Raw genomic sequence first — 17798 nt, forward strand, 5'->3', positions numbered from 1 at the left:
ATCCTATAGTTTATCCTTTCATTTCCTTCATCCGTCCATAAATTCATCACTTTCCTCCTTCCTTAGATTCCTTATCCTATAGTTTATCCTTTCATTTCCTTCATCCGTCCATAAATTCATCACTTTCCTCCTTCCTTAGATTCCTTATCCTATAGTTTATCCTTTCATTTCCTCCATCCGTCCATAAATTCATCACTTTCCTCCTTCCTTAGCTTCCTTATCCTATAGTTTATCCTTTCATTTCCTTCATCCTTCCATAAATTCATCATCACCTTTCTTCTTCCTTACCTTCCTTATTATACCTTCTTTCTGTTCCACCTGTAATTCCTTCCTAATTCTTTCATTCTTCAAACTCAAAAATCCAAATATTGCAAAAATACAAATTTCATTATGATCTTTTCACTCATGATCTTTTCGTTCTTACCATTTCCTAATATTCCTCCTTCCTCAAACTCAAAAATTAACCTTCCTTCTTTCCCTCTAACTTCATCTTACAACTCTCCTTTTATTCCTCCTTCTTCAACTGCAGCCGTTGCAAACGGCTAAAGGTGCTTTTTTTGTATTTTGGTCTCAATAAAGAACCACGGTTGACTGTCTCTGAACTCCAGCGTCTCTCTGGAATCCTCCTAATGTCAATCAAAACCTAACGCCACGTAGCGTGAAGCTTTAAAATTAGCCTCCGGAGCGTCAGCCGCTTGACTTTTTCGCTCTCCCTGCCGATTTTTCGCCATTGTTTTGCCTGGACAGGGTCCATTGCTGCTGTTGATCTAAGATGGAGCTGTTGTTGAATTGAGATGCCACTCGGAGGTGGTGGAAACTGATTCTTTGCAGTCCCTTAAAAATACGGGTGGAAAGAATATTTAAAAATATTTGGGAAATGACTGGTAAATCATAGAATCGTAGAGTCGGAAGAGACCGCAAGGGCCATCCAGTCCAACCCCATTCTGCCATGCAGGAACTCTCAATCAAAGCATCCCCGACAGATGGCCATCCAGCCTCTGTTTAAAGACCTCTAAGGAAGGACACTCCACTATGTGTTTCGCCAATGTCAGAAATGTGGATAGCCCTGGACTGATGAGAATCTAGACAGTCCAGGACTTACTCTGCATCTTCAGTGCCTTCTTGAACCCCATTTTTGTAATTCTCAGATAATTACGCATGCCATCCCCAGCGCAGTGTAGTCTCAGAGTACCAGCATCCCTGTAGCCCCATTGCTAGTGCCTGGCCTGGAAGCCCCTTCATGAACACTGTCGGGGATACTTTGATTGAGAGTTCCTGCATGGCAGAATGGGGTTGGACTGGATGCCCCGAGGGGTCTCTTCCAACTCTACGATTCTATGAAAACGTCTGTATCTAGGAGCTGCCAAGTTTCTTCAAGAATGGTTTGCATCTAAAGCTATTTGTTTGGATGGAGCTTTGATAAATACCTCAATTCCTTTCCTCATAAGGGATAAACTGGCCTTTCAGCAGATGAAGCTGCCACCCTCCGATATAAGCCTTTAAGGATTTCGTGACGGAGATTACAGATCAATAAAGATGTATTGACCTGTTGGATTTGGCGCTCTCCAGTTTAAGGGCAAAGAGAACAACTCGGGTCTTGGGAAACATTTTGCAAAGGTGAAATAAACTTTTAGGAGAAGAGGTGTTTGATTTTGACATGGGCCAGCTGTTTATGATCCCCCAGAAAAAAACACAGGTTCATCCAGTTGTAACTATGGGGCTTGGCAGAGGGGCGCCTCTGTGCCACCAGTCTTTGTCCCGCATCGTTGCCATAACCACCAAACGGCACAGCAATGATGTGCTGCCAGAAAGAAGCTGCCCAAAGCGGCCTCTTTTTTGCGGCACTGTAAATGGGAAAGGGCGCCGCCATGACACTACTTCCTACTAGCAGCGTCTGCGCACTGCGCAGCATTTGCATCATCATGGCAGCCTCCATGTGGATAAGGCTGAGCCATAATGCCATTGCTGGTGCATACTAGAGTTTGGGATCATGTGGTTGCTCTCTTCGCCCGAACCCTAACTTTAGCCCCAGATTGCTGCAAACCGAAGGTCTATTCCAGGTCTATCCCTCAGTTGGGAAGACGTGGGTTCAGATGGCTATTCAGCTATGAAACTCACTTGCGTAAAGCCTTTGTTCAACTTAATCTATTAACTATTACCCTTCTTTGCTTTCTAGATAATGTAGTCTAGCATATACAGTATTACATTAGTTCCATTTATCTTCTCTCTCTCATACCTTCCTCTCTCCACACCTTCTTTACAAAATCCTTAGTCCCTAAACCTTCTTCTTTCTCTGACCATCCACTCTTAACATATTTAAATCCTTCCAGTCTTACCTACGTTCTCCCACCATCTTCTACTTTCTTAATCCCTCTTTCAATTACGAGATTTACTTTCTTCATTCGCCTTCACCTTCATTCATCTCATTCATCCATAACTTCCTTCACTCCTTTCACCATATATTTATATGTATATAATACGAGTTAAAATATATGGTACTTACATAAGTCGACAAAGGTTTCTTGAGTCAACGTTTCAACCTAAATTCCTAGACTTATACATGTGTATATACAGTATTCATTCTTTGGTTTGTTCTGGAGCTTAATGGTGCCTTTTGTTTTATGTGTTTATTTTCCTTCTAGGGGAAGAAACTTCCAGCCAACATTAGTGAAGACGTGGAAGAAGGAGAAGTGTCTGACGAAGACAGCGCCGATGAGATGGAGGATGATTGTAAACTAATGAATGGAGATGTAAGTATTGAGATTTGGAAATGGAAAGCGTAGATGCAAAAGTAGATGAAATCCACGGCTGAGGTTCAAAACAATAAAAAAGGGGGACAGGGCCAATACAGACGGGCAAAAGCACCATCATGGGGCCAATTTTAGGGCTCAAGAGAATGGAGTATCCACACGTTCCCAAGCCCTACCGCGCCATAATGGCTTGCCCCTATCCACACGGGGGCCGCCATTATGATATACATGCACCACAGTGTCCAAATGGTGTTGTGCTGCACAGACGTCATCAGCATGTGCAATGGTGCCAATGGCACCATGCACGCACCCTAAGAACAACCCGCCGGGAGCGGGTTCTGTTTAGGGCTCCCGGAGGCCGCACCGCTTGGTTGCTGCGGCCTCCATTGGGGGCAAAAAGGGGCGACGTCTCGCCGTCCCTTTTCCCCGTCTGTATCCCCCCACAGTCCAAATTCTAGTATGTAGAGAGATCTTGTAGCACATTTGAGACACACTGAAAGAAAGATGTTGGCAGCATCTCAGGAAAGGCATCTGAGGAAGTGAACTGAAGTCTACGAGCGATCATGCTGCCAATTTCCTATAATCTCCCCTAATCTTTCAGTGAGTCTCAAAGGTGCTACAAGATCTCTCTACGTACTGATTCTATAGACTAACACGGCTATATCTTTGAGTCCAAGTTTCCGTTCAGGAGGATGTTGCAAAGGCACTGTGAGAAGCCAAAGAAGATTGCCTTGGATGGAGACGATCGGAGATTGCTATCCTCGGTCCAAAACGCACTGCAGAAATAGTCCAGTTTGAGACAACTTTAATTAGCAACCATCTAATTAAAAATAATTGCAAGCCGTTCTGAGATCCTTTAGAACTGAAGAGCGGAGTATAAAGACCATAAACAAACAAACAAATAAGCTTTAACTGCTATGGCTCCATCCTAGGGAATCCTGGGAACTGTAGTTTTGGGAGACATTTATCCTTCTCTGTTGGAGAGCTCTAGTGCCACAACAAACTACATTTCCTAGGATTCCCTGAACCAAGGTAGTTAAAGTGGTCTGAAACTGGATTATTTCTGCAGTGTGTTTTGGACCCTTTTTACAAGTTCCTACTTTCTTTAATCTCACATTAATAGTCATGTCGCTTGGAGCCTTTCTGCACAGGCCAAAAACCCATTTCCAACCCTTATTCTGGCATCGTCCTATTTGGACAAAACACGTTCCAAACCCAGGTTCTGGTGTGAATCCAGATGAGATTTAGATATATACATGTATTGAGTTTGCATCCCACTTTTCTCCCTCATAGTGGCTCATAGTGACACCGAATGAGAGAAGAGTACAACTAAAACACAAAACAAGAACAAATCTTAAAGTATGTATTTAAGCCTATCTTAGAATATCGATGCAGACAGACATATATTCAATCTAACATAACTAAGTGCAGTGTAGCAGATACATTTCCCTCTCTTATTTGTCGCTTTGCGCCTCCAAAAGAACGCAACCTGGGCTTTCCTACCTTGCAGCAGGAAATAAAGATTAATATCATAAGAAAATGAGCCATGATTTTTTCTGTTTTAAAACCCGTCGTTCAAAAGCAGGGCCGGTTCAATGCATCTTGGAATCCGGGTGCCGTTTGCAGAAAGCCTTTTAAAAGCCCAGGCAAAACAAATGACACACTAATGAAGATAAAAGGGATAAAGCAAAACTAAATCTATACTAGCTTCCCCCCCCCCCTTATGAAACTTATAATGAACTATGCAGTATAGCAAAGGAAGGAGGCTCTCTTTGGAAGGAACGAAGGTCCCTTTAAAGGTTTGAAAACTTTCCTCCAAGCCTTCCCAATGAATTTAGACTCAAACCGTTCCTACTTTCTTTCTGCAGATGAGTAAAGACTTTTCTGTTTAGATCAGTGGTTCTCAACCTTTCTAATGCCGTGACCCTTTAATACAGTTCCTCATGTTGTGGTGTCTCGGTTCCTAAGACCATTGGAAATATGTGTTTAATGATGGTCTTAGGCAACCCCTGCGAAAGGATCCTTCAACCCCCAAAGGGGTCAAAACCCACAAGTTGGGAATCGCTGCATTAGATGGTTGACTATATAATAATAATAATAATAATAATAATAAAATAAATTTTATTTATACCCCGCCCTTCCATGGAAATGATCAGGGCGGCTTACAAGATTTATAAAAACAGTACAATACAAGATTAAAATCTAATATAAGAATTAAAAACAGTACTACAAAAAACAGGAACAGGAAAACAATAAAATAGGAAAATACACATGTCAGGGGCAAAGGAAATGAAAATGAAACATCGATCCAGGGTCAAAGGGAAAAGGGAAAAGGGGGCAGGAAAATAATAAACAAATTAAGGTGGGAAGGCCAGCCGGAAAAGGTATGTTTTCAACTGTTTTTTAAAAACAGCTAATGAGGCGGCGGAGCGAAGCTCTACAGGGAGCTTATTCCAAAGGGGAGGGGCAGCAGTAGTAAAAGCCCTCTGTGAGGTCCGTATATGATTGGACCTAGGGACCTCCAACAGTTTAGTCCCAGAAGTTCTGAGTGTGCGAGGCGGATTATATGGGGAGAGGCGGTCCTCCAAGTACCCTGGGCCCAAGCCATTTAGGGCTTTATAGGTCAAAACCAACACCTTGTATTGAGCTCGGAAGCGAATAGGCAGCCAGTGAAGATCTTTTAGAATAGGTGTTACATGGTCCGACCTGGAACTACCAGCGACCAATCTAGCTGCCATATTCTGCACCAATTGCAGCTTCCGGGTTTGGTACAAGGGTTGCCCCATGTAGAGCGCGTTGCAGAAATCCAATCGAGAGGTTACCAAAGCATGTACAACAGTTTCTAGGTCCTTTCGGTCCAGGTAGGGACGCAGCTGGCGTATCAGCCGAAGCTGATAACAGGCACTCCTGACCGTCGCATCCACCTGAGAGGTCAGCTGGAGCGACGAATCAAGGAGCACTCCCAAGCTGCGCACCGAGTCCTTCAGGGGCAGCGTGACCCCGTTCAGGACCGGGTGACAGATCTCACCACCAGAAACCGGGGAACCTATCACCAGTACTTCCGTTTTCCCTGGATTCACGCTGAGTTTGTTCTCCCTCATCCAGCCCATTACCGATGCCAAACAGGCATCTAGAGGAGAGATGCCATCCTTAGTTAATGCATCAGTCGGAGACATAGAGAAAATTATCTGGGTGTCATCAGCGTACTGATAACACCGCGCCCCATGTCTCCGGATGATCTCTCCCAGCGGCTTCATGTAAATGTTGAATAGCATAGGGGACAAAATCGCTCCTTGAGGGACACCAGATGTAAGGGCCCTCCTATCGGAGCGACAGTCCCCCAGCTCCACCATCTGGGATCTGCCCGAGAGGTAGGAATGGAACCACTGCAAAGCAGTGCCCCCAATTCCCAACTCCCTCAGGCGTCCCAGAAGGATACCATGGTCGATGGTATCGAAGGCCGCTGAGATGTCCAAAAGCACCAACAGGGACACGCTCCCCCTGTCCATGCCCAGACGGAGATCATCAACTAAGGCGACCATGGCAGTCTCAACTCCATAGCCCGCCCGGAAGCCGGTTTGAAATGGGTCCAGAAAATCAGTGTCATCCAAGATCGACTGAAGCTGGAAGGCGACTGCTCTCTCGATCACCTTCCCCAAAAAAGGTAGCAGCGAGATGGGTCTATAATTATTATGAAGCAGGGGGTCTAAGGAGGGCTTCTTTAGCAGGGGTTTAACCACTGCTAATTTTAATTTAGATGGAAACTGACCCTCACTTAGAGATGTATTGATTATGTGATGCAGCATTAGTCGCACCACATCTCCCCCCTGAGCTGCCAACCATGAGGGACAGGGATCAAGAGAGCAAGTCGTCCTCCTAACACTTCGGAGGATCTTGTCCACTTCATCAGTACTAACAAACTCAAAGTGATCCAGTATAACAGGGACCGCGGACGCTTCGGACACCTCTACTATAGGATCTGCACAAAGACTGGCTGGATCATGCTAACTTTTGGGCTGGTGTTTATATGTATGTTCATTTGCCGTATATACACAACTATAAGTCAACCTCATGTATAAGCCAAGGGCAGTTTTGGGGGACAAAATGATGGATTTAGGTATGACCCGCGGATAGGTCGAGGGTAAAACTTAGGGGCATGTAGCAATGGAGCTAAAGGATGAAGCAAAGGCTGGTGCTTCCAGGAAAGATTTATTCTCTTGTCTTTCACCAGGGAATGGTTCATATATATATATATATGCGTTAAAGTACATTGCTTACATTGACCCATGGATACAATTTCTAGACTTATACTGTACATGAGTATGTATATTTCAGTCAGGTTTTAATTTTTGGGTTGTATAGTCTTGTTTGGTTGTATGTGTCTTGTGGGTTTATAAAGATACGTTGGGTTTGTAATTTTTTTTTAATGTAAGGTGGTTTTAGTCCTGAACTGAGAAAAAGGGGGGATAGGAATCATCATCATCATCATCATCATCATCATCATCATCGCCATCATCATCTTCAGTCTGAAGCTTCGGACTTTCCTTTTGCCTCTGAGCAAATCAACAGCTCAATGCCATTTCAGTTTTATCCCAGTTGCATCATTAGCAACATTGCTATATGTAGTTGTCCTCTTCTAAACACTAGTTGCACATTGAGTACCTTAGGCCTGTTACAGACTGCCAAAATAAAGCTGCTTTGGGTCTCTTTGGAGGTGTGCTGTTTAAATGATGCATGCATCCTAAGAATCCAGAAACTGCACCAAAGCTGCCCTCCAGTGCTTAGGAATGGAGTGTGGCTTTGGCGCGACCTCTGGACTCTCAGGACCCATGCATCATTTAAATAGCATACCTCCAAAGAGACCCAAAGCAGCTTTATTTTGGCAGTCTGTAACAGGTCCCAGCAAGTACATTTCTGACCTGAGAGTCTCATTTTCTGGCACTATGAGCTTTTATCACGCAAGCGAGATCCTGCAAGAAAATGGGAGTTAAAGGAGTCATTTTACTTGTGGCTCATGGCTTAAGAAAATCAGGTTGCAATCCTTAAGTCACATTAGTGGCTACTCTCTATGGAACATAGTGGGACTGAACCTCTAAGTAGCTTTTGAACTCTATTGCTTTGGCCTATTCTTCTTTGGTATTGACTTCTGATACTCCTCGCAAGTACCGTTCATACGCATACATACCAGCATTTTCATTTTTGGACCTTCTGATCCCAGCTTTCATAATAGTTTTAATATCAAGGAGCCTTGAAATAGATTCACCTTTGCATGAACTGTCCCCAGGGGGAAATACCAGTGGCTTGGAAACAAAAGCTTGCCTCGCCAAAATTATGATTGCTGCTAATGGTTGCTGCCTCCCTTCCTTTCCGCTTTCGCAAAATGCCGCTTATATGTGTGCTCTCTCCCCTTTTTAAATAATTACACACATCGATGATTACTTCTAATGCAATTAAGGGAACGTCTCAAATGAAATGGTGCAGATCAGGACCCTTCAAAACGCTCGCTTCGGTATCGAGAAGAAATTTGCTCGTTCTAGCAAAGAAAAGAGTAGAAGGATGCTTTCCTGGATAATGTACAAACCATGACTTCTATCGACGCAGGAGATGTTAACCAGTTTAACTGTCAAATAATGGGAAAGGTAGTTCTGTAAAGAGAGTGTTCCACACTTGCAACCGAATTGCAATGACAAGGCAACTGTTACATGGATTTGTCATTGGTTGACCGGCCGAAGCCAAAGGGTGCTCAGCAATGGCTCCTTTCCATCCTGGGGAGAAGTGACCATTGGTGTCCCACAGGGCTCTGTCCTGGGCTCAGTGCTATTCAACATCTTTATCAATGACATACTCATCAAATTTGCAGATGACACCAAATTAGTAGCTCCCCGGGTCAATGTAAGTACTGTACTTTAACTCTTATAGGAATCATCCTCTTTCTCTGAACAGAGTGATAAAAGGCAAGAGCTTAGTCCATCCTTGAAGCACCAGAAAGAAGCATGGCTCCCCTCTATTCTCTCGTCCATCCAGACTTTAGGATGAGCAGAAACAGTGATGCCTGCAGAATTTTATAAGTCCTTTACATCATTTTCCTTTGCATCATCCTTTACATCCTTGGTTGCATGCCCCTAAGCTTTACCCTTATCCATGGATCATATCAAAATCCATAATTTTGGCCCCAAATCCTGCCCTTGACATGAAGTCGACTTATAGTTGAGTCTATACTGTAAATAGACACCCTGCCATGCAACAACAGACATATATTAACATAGATTAACATGTAAAACAGTTGCTCTCAACCAAAGGTCGCACAGTATATATGTATATGTACCGAACTCTCTTCCATGCCAGCATTCTCCAAAGATGCCAGCCACAGATGCTGACGAAACGTTAGGAAGAAACTCTTCTAGAACATGGCCATATGGCCCAAAAAACCCACAAAATACTATTTCCTCTTTATTTAATGTTGCAATAGTTGTTGGTTTCTGGGTAGTGAAGCAAACTATTTAGTTTCTTGTTTGTCGTAACCCTCCGCTTTCCCTGTTTGTAGGCTTCCACCAACCGAAAGCGAGTGGAGAACATTGCAAAGAAGAAGCTGGACTCTCTGATCAAGGAATCCAAAATCCGCGACTGTGAAGACCCCAATAATTTTACAGTCGCCACCCTTCCGCCATCTGGGAAACTCGGGAACAAGCATGATCTCAAGAAGGTGAGGGTTTCTGTTTTGTTTTCCTGAGCCAGGCTTTCACTCATCCAGTTTGCCTCCAAGGTCTTGTAATAGTGATAGAGTTGGCCCTTGGCATTGTCTGAGGTTTGGTTCCAGTGCCCACCATGGATACCAAAATCCACGGATGCCCAAGTCTCATTATATGCAATGGCTTGGCAAAATAGTGCCCCTGGTATGCAATGGCAAAATCAAGATTTGCTTTTTTAATGTATATCAAAGTATTTTCAAGCCATGGATAAAGAATCCATGGATCCAGAGGGCCAACTGTACCTTTTCAGATAGCAGTTGGAAACTCAAATCGCTAAATGCTTTTCTCTCTTATATGCTATACTCCTGAACATAGAGATATAGTAGGTCAGGTAAAGGGTGAGACCTTTCAAAACGACAGCAGCAACGTTCAGTTATTTGAGTCCTGACTTGCCATCTGAAGTGTCACAGTCCCAGACATGGTTTGCTGGTTTGACACCTGAGCAAAAATAGGTCTCAGTGAAGGTCCACAGTTTACATAGAAAACAAATGTGCTTTGGGTTCATAGCTAATGGCACATCAGAGTTACTACGAAACGAAGAAAACACAAAGGACATGTAGATGCCTCCCCCATCTCTTTCTCTCTCTCTTTCTCTTGCACACACATGGCAAGAAATGTTGATGCTCCTAAACAATAGGAGCAACAATTGTTGCTTCCTCCATTATCTGGACATTGTCTGCAACGCAAGCAAGGAATTTGTTGCATCTTCCATTCTTGGCGAGGGTTTGCATTCCAACCAATATCAGGATGGTTGAAGTCTCCGACTCTTACTTTATCTGCCCTTTTGGAAAGCTTTTCATATCACCTGCAAAGGGATCATCCAAACCTTTTCTCTGGATTGCTCCGTGCTTCTTCTAAAAACCTTGAATCAGCTTTAAATTGGGAACGGGGAGAAGAGGGAAACGTGACACTTTCGAAGCCCTTTAGTTGCATGACAGGTAAGGCACTTTCTCTGCATCGCTTGCCAAGGTGCATTTGGTCATGATGCAAAGGCGACTGTTCCCATAAGTACAAGTCTTTTCTGTTTGCAACAGGGTTATGCCTGGAGTAGTCTTGACTGTATTTTTAGAGTAGTGGCATGTGTTTTGTTTGTAAATACAAACACCCACGCAATTCCCCGCCGCCTTTAGAGAGCGTCTGAAAAATGCAGCTATTCTGGGAGGGCTTCTTGTTTGCTTCATGGCCTGGCATTTCGCATTTGATAGCTGCCCTTTCCCTGTTTCTTTCGATATATAAAAACAACTGGTATGCTTAAGAAATTCTTCTTTTCTTTCAATGTTCTTGCTAAACGGTGAAAATGGAAATTGGTCCCAATGAAACAATTGCCACTAGAAAACATAGTCTCAAAGGGAGAATGATGCTTTGGGAGGCTGCAGCTTGCAACTTCCACTTGACTGGGCTTTTTACTTCGGAGCATTTGTCTTTCCTTTTCTCCCTAGCAATGTAATTCTTCACTAAGTTCCTTCTCAAAGGTAGCGGCAAGTCATTTCAAAAACCACGCCGTTTTTGGAGGCGATTCGCAATTCAGGACTTGTCCTGCGCAAAATTCACACTGGGTTGTTTTGCACTGAAAAGGGCATTTTTCTGCACAGGGATCGGCATGTTCTGCATGGAAAACAATAGCTCAGTGCAGAATATATGCAATGCAGAATATATTTCTGATCAGGGAATAGAGTTTTCTTAGTGGAAAATAATATTTCAAGAGGCAAATACCTGGAAGAATGCAATACATATAAGAAAAGCAGACGGAAACTATATGATCTCCTTGGAGCGACGCAACTGATGGAAGGGCTCCTATCGCTTCCAGAGGAAAAGGAGGCATGTGTGTTTGCAGGTACTCTCTGTTGAGAATGTAGTGTCAACTCCTTACTTACTACCACTTATCGGTCCTTAACATGCTGGGAAAAGTAGGATGCATTGAGCAAGTGCCTGGAGCAGGGATGTGAAGACCTCTCTCTTGGTTGCATTGCAGTTTGCTTGTATCAGGCTGAGGTTTTGCATTTTGCATTGCATTTTGCTTGTCAGGCTGAGGCTTTAAGTCCTGTGCGGAAGCCTATATTCATTTTCTGTGCACCTTTTCTATATTACATGCATATATTATGAGCAATGAAGTGTGTTGTCCATTTTAGCGGTCTGCATTTCTTTTAAAATGCATGCCCGGTTTACATCATACAAAACACAGAATCGTAGAAGATCGAGCGCACTACCAATTTCACAAAAGCATGACATTCAGATGCATGGTATGTTTTGTCTCAGAATGAATCTCACCAGGTATGAAATTGGCAATTTTAGTAAGACACTCAAAGCCAACAGAGTTCTTTTCCATCCTCAGCATGAAGCAAACTGAAACAAACCAGAGATGGCACAACTGCCACTCCTTGGCTGCATCTGCACTGCGGAAATAGTGTGCGCTTTGACACCACTTTAATTGCCATGGCTGAATGCTATGGAATCCTGGGATTTTCAGTTTGCTGTGGCACCAGAGCCCTCTGATAGAGAAGGCTAAATAAATGTGTCCCAAAACTACAATTCCCAGAATTCCAGGGCAGTTACAGCAGTGTCAAATCAGATTATTTTTGCAGTCTGGATGCAGCCCTTGTGAGGCATCAGTGGGTTTAAATCCCCAAAGTCAATCTCTGGGTTTGAACCAGAGAACCTGACTTTGAGCAACATTTAGGCATCCTCTTTATTGGGGTTCTCAGCTTTATACACACAACGCACAACTCCCCAATGCTTTCGGTTGTACTAACGCATTGCAGAAAATGATGCAGTCGGACACTACTTTAAATGCCATGGCTCAATGCTAAGGAATCCTGAGATCTATAGTTCTGTGAGATATTTAGGCTTCTCTCTCAGGGAGCCACGGCAGACTATAAATCCCAGGATGCCATATGATTGATGGCAGTGAAAGTTGTGCCAAACTGCATTATTTCCGCAGTGCAGATGCAGCCAGGGACTTGGTGCATCAAGGCCAGTCTCAGTGAGAATTTGCAAACCTTCTCCAAAATGGCCTAGGAGGGTGCGGAGGACAGATTTGCAACCCATACCTGTTTATTATTGTTTGGACAGCCCTTGGCTGCTCTGAAACTAGCTGCGTAATTGCAGCTAATCCTGACTGATCACCGCTCTTGCTTTTTCCAGAGCCAATTTTGCCCCGATCATTAATGGGACTTCATTGGCCGCTCCCTTAATCATGATAAATATTTCATCCGCTGCCCAGATTGCTCTTTGTTTTTGTGCACAAATGGCCAAATGTGCAAAGAGCGGGGTAATGATGCAAGCAGAACCCGTTCGGTTCCCATTGTTTCCAACCCTTCGTATCACTTTAGCAGTGCATTAATAATGCTTTCCCATGAGTGGCCTTGGAGAGAGTTCATTCGGGACTATGGAGCATGTTTGCCGAAGGGCAGAAGGAGGAAACCAAGCCGGGTTGTTGGCAAGGTGAATCTCACTCAAAATTGCCCACCGTTGTTGCAGGATTTAAAACCGTGCATTTGAGAAAGGCTGGAAATAATAAGTCAAGAGTATCTTGTTTGCTCTTGCTATGAGAAGAGAGAGGTCTATCTTAGTCAATGAAGGGGATGCATTCCTGGGCATGACTTTTTCAAGAGCAAATTTGGCACTAGAGGCAAAAATAGCATGGGAAGAATAGGGATAGGTTCCTCTACCACAAAAGGAAGACATGTTGCAGTACATTTTTCATCCGTACGCATGTGTGAAATAAAATGCACAGCTCAGGTAAATGTTACTTAACTAAAGAAAAACTGTTGAACCTTCTAGACGCCTTGGGCATTTCTACATGGGCAGAAATGCTATTGCTATTGGTATTTAAACTGGTTGTCCTCCATCCTAGCAACCTGTCTTCATGATGCAGGGCCAAAGCCCAAATTTGACTGCAGAGTATCTTCTACATTGAATCCACTTGGTTGGTTTGAGATCCAAATGGATGGATTGATTTGACAGCGGAGCGTGGTTCCCACTACATTTGCCCCGCTTGCATTTTCCCCCCTGTAAAATAACCCTCTTGTGATTCACATTCACAAATGAATCGATTCAAAATGGACCGCTCCAGCCGGCAGAAGGGCAAATTGAAATGGATTCCGATCTGCATCTGTTTCACACTTGCGTGGAATCGATTTATCCAAAAAGACGCGAAAAACATCAGGGTCAAAAAGACGCGGGTTAAACGGGTCTAGTGCGTGGTCCCCCCTCGCCGAATCGTTTCAGTGATTTGGTTCAAACCGATTTGCAATCCGGTTTAAAAGGTTGTGGGAATGAGGCCACTATTGAACAGCTCTTACTGTCGAGAAGTTCCTCCTAATGTTGAGCTGGAATGTCCTTTCCTGTAGCTTGCATCCATTGCTCCGGGTCCTATTCTCTGGAGCAGCAGAAAACAAGCTTCCCTCTTCAATGTGACATCCCTTCAAATATTTAAACAGGGCTATCATAAACCCCTCTTAACCATCTCTTTTCCAGGCTAAACATCCCCAGATCCCTAAGTCGTTCGTCATAGGACATGGTTTCCAGGCCCTTCACCATTTAAGTCACCCTCCTTTGGACACACTCCACTTTCTCAACCTCTTTTTTGAATTGTGGTGCCCAGAACTGGACACAGCATTATTCCAGGTGAGGCTTGACCAAAGCAATCCAACATTCAAACTACTGCTGGCTCCCTCCAAATCCTGATAAAGAGTAAATGTCAACTAGTGTTTATTCAGGGAGGAGACAGAATGCAACCCAATAGGCTTTTTCCAGAGAACCAGAGTTAATTGGGATGAATTCATTCTGCTAAAAACAACAACAACCCTGTCTTTTTGATGCCAGTTTGCACTCTGCCTTTTCATCTGAAGTCTCTCTTTCCCATCGGTAAGAAAATGGTTCTGACCCACATTCATGAATGAAAGAAAAAGGGGGATCAATTACTACCGCCTACGACTCGCTTGGGCATTATTTATGAAAATAACCTGTTTAATCGGATCTCGAACGATGCTCCTTTTTTCTTTTCGGTCGATGACTCCTGCAGGGGAGATGACAAGTCGTTTTTCGTACGTGCTCCTCTTTTTATTCTTTCTTCCTTCTCTCTCTCTTCCTCTCGGTTATGCTTTGCTCCATTTTATCTTTCTGATCATCGACGCTTGCGTTATCAAAGAGGCTTTAAAAGAACAACGTTGGAATCAGCATGCAGCTTGTGGCGAACTGATCTCATTGCGCTTGTTTGTTTTTTAATATTAAGGGCTGTCGACTTACTTTGGGAAGAATATCTGCATTTGTTATGCACAGAGCATAACGTACTTTAGTGGCGTCAGTGTTGGACTAGGACTCCAGGAAAACAAGGTTCAGATCCATGCTTTTCCATTGAAACTCACTGGGTAACATTGGATAATTCACCCTCTCTCTTGGGGTGCATCTACGCTGCAGAAATAATGCAGTTCGACACCACTTACATGCTGTGGTTTGGGAATCATTGTATTTCTACAGTGTCGATGCACCCTCGGCCTCAGAGGAAATCAATGCTAAACCGCTTCGGAAGAAATCTTGCCAAGGAAACTCTGCAATAGGTTTGACTTAGGGTTGCTATAAGTTGGGGATATCTTAAAGGTGTACAGCAACAGCAAAGGTGTGCAACAACTCCAGTTCTTACCATCAGATGCTACTCAGTTTAGGCAAGGTTGTTTTGCCTAAGCTGAGTAGCATCTGAAGGTAAGAATTGGAGTTGGAGACTGTGGCCCCATACAGACAGGCCAAAATAAAGCTGCTTTGGGTGACTTTGGAGATATGCTGTTTAAATGATGCATGCATCCTAAGAGTCCAGAAGCCACGCCAAAGCCATGCTCCAGTTCTAATGACTAGAGCGTGGCTTTGGCATGGCTTTGAGACTCTTAGGATGCATGCACCATTTAAAAAGTATATCTCCAAAGTGACCTGAAGCAGCTTTATTTTGGCCTGTCTGTATGGGCCCTTAGAATCGTAGAGTTGGAAGAGACCCCAAGGGCCATCCAGTCCAACCCCATTCTGCCATGCAGGAACTCTCAGTCAAAGCATCTCCAACAGATGGCCATCCAGCCTCTGCTTAAAGACTTCCAAGGAAGGAGACACCACTACACTCGAAGGGAGTTTGTTCCACTGTTGAACTGTCAGGATGTTCTTCCTAATGTTTAGGTGGAATCTCTTTTCCTGGAGCTTGCATCCATTGCTCTGTGTCCTGTTCTCTGGAGCAGCAGAAAACAAGCTTGCTTCATCCTCAATATGACATCCCTTCAATGTGCCATCCCTCCTTGACTTGCTTTCTTTGACTTCTTTAACACTTTGTTGGGGAGGAATCAATGCATATATTAGCAATGATGAAGCACTTATGTCTTAGGCAGGTATCAACCGACCAGTGTTTCTGGGCTTGAAGGAACAGGTGTCATGTCATGGGGAAGACCTTCCTCTGTCTGAGTCTCTGGCCCATCCATTCAGGTCAGAGAAGATAGTCCTCTGCTAATGAAAGCAATTATTTCTCCTGGTTGAAGTTATTCCAGTGCTTTCAGGTCTCATTGATGCAATTGAGTTCCTTAGTTTTTAAAAAACGAAATGTCCAAAGACTCACATCCAACTGGGGTCAACAGCACTGAGAGATCTTTTTGATGGCATGGCAGGAGCTTGGACTGGATGGCCCTTGGGGTCTCTTCCAAATCCATGGAGATTATCACACTAAAGTTTTGGAAAGTTTGGAAACCCCTTCTCCAAATGATTTGGACTTCAGCACCCATAATTCCTGACTGTTGGCCAAGTTGTTTGGAGCTTCTGGGTGCTGAGGTCCAAGCAAGTGGAGGACCAAAGGTTGGGAACCATTGGGTTGGCTCTTGTCAGCAGTAGCTGGGAGGAGAAAGCAAAAAGACCTGGACTACCCAACGACTGGCATGGCAGTGGGTTCCATGCTTTGCGCATGGGCCTCCACAGGTGTCCAACTATGCTATCCACAGATGTGGGCCCAAACTTTGAAGCAACTGCAGAAGAGCACATGTTTTAGACATGGTAGGAATCACCATGATAATCCCAATGCAAACAGGACCTATAAGTAAGGAGACTCTTACAATGCCTTTGTAACTGTCCAAATCCATTGAAAAATGGCCTTGGATTTCCAATAACGTGAAGATCCTCTTTTTGTTGCTCTCATACTTCGGTGCGGTTGTTCACGTTGCGCTATCTCCCTGGCACAGGAGGCTTTGTGTGCAGCCTTCCGACTTGCTCTCATTCCTTGTTTTTTGCTTCGATACTTAAGAAGTGTGTGTGCGTCTGTGTGACTCTGTCAAGCTCTGTGCATCCATGCTTTGCTTCAGTGCCCAAATTTGAGCCAGAGAATGTCACAGTAGATTACGGCTCCTGAACGTTTCTTTGCCGCTCCCTTGATGGCCAACCTACATTCCATCTGCCTCTTGTTGTGTTGTGTAACTCTCCGGTGTCTTGCAGACTTGCAGAATGAAGAGAAACATCCAGGCATCCAAGTCCTTGTTTTTAAAACCTGCACCTGAGCTTGAAAGGCTCTTGCCATTAGCCAAGAAGCTGCTCCTATGCACCTTGCAGACATTTTAAGCGAAGAATCTCAGTCCAGATTGATCATCTTGTCTACTTTTTCTAATCCAAATCCTTTTCGGTTTATAAAGACAGCACTACCCAAAGTCCATGGATTGGCACGGATCTGTGAGCTATTGATCGTTGGTTTGTAGCATCTTTCCAGGAAAGAAAGAGCTGTAGTCAGTGGACTCAAATATAGGTCTAGTCTTGGGCACATTAGGGGAAAAAATATTGACATTCTTCTACATCAGATAGTTTAAGAAGCACTGTGATAAGATATTAACTTACTACGGGTTTTTGCCACTATGGGTTTTGAAAGGCTCACAGGAGACATAGGAGAGGACTCCCTTCCTGACAGCTAAGTATTATGTACTCCAGTGATTCCCAAACTCTGGCCTTCCAAGTGTTTTGGACATCAGCTCTCAGAATCCCAGACAATAATTGTTTTATTGTAATAAAGAATCTATATCTATATCTATATCTATATAAAGAATCCCAGACAATTGATCAAGATGGCCTGTTACAGACGGGCATAAAGTATGGACTGGGTCCATATTAGGGTTAGAAAGGGGCGTCCCTTCCGGATGCCCCTAACCCTAATATGGACCAAGTCCGTATAAAATGGCGGCGCCTGTTCCACACAGGGGCCGCCATCTTTATGTAGCGGACGCACTGTGTCCGCACGTCGCGTGGCGCATATGACGCCGCGAGTGCTCCATTGGCGCCTCGCGGTGTCATATCA

At 44.0% G+C, this 17798-nt stretch overlaps 1 protein-coding gene across 3 annotated transcripts in view; it reads left to right on the forward strand.

Moving 5' to 3' along the window:
• Positions 1–17798, forward strand: part of PLCH2 (phospholipase C eta 2) — a 239746-nt gene that overhangs the window by 172935 nt on the left and 49013 nt on the right. For all 3 annotated transcript variants that reach the window (XM_042479267.1, XM_042479268.1, XM_042479269.1), the window contains exons 11-12: positions 2643–2750; positions 9295–9453. In XM_042479267.1, coding sequence (XP_042335201.1) covers positions 2643–2750; positions 9295–9453 — 267 coding nt within the window. The remainder of the gene's footprint in view (positions 1–2642; positions 2751–9294; positions 9454–17798) is intronic.

The sequence above is a fragment of the Sceloporus undulatus genome, chromosome 7, assembly GCF_019175285.1.
Source record: "Sceloporus undulatus isolate JIND9_A2432 ecotype Alabama chromosome 7, SceUnd_v1.1, whole genome shotgun sequence".
NCBI classification, from domain to species: Eukaryota; Metazoa; Chordata; class Lepidosauria; order Squamata; family Phrynosomatidae; genus Sceloporus; species Sceloporus undulatus.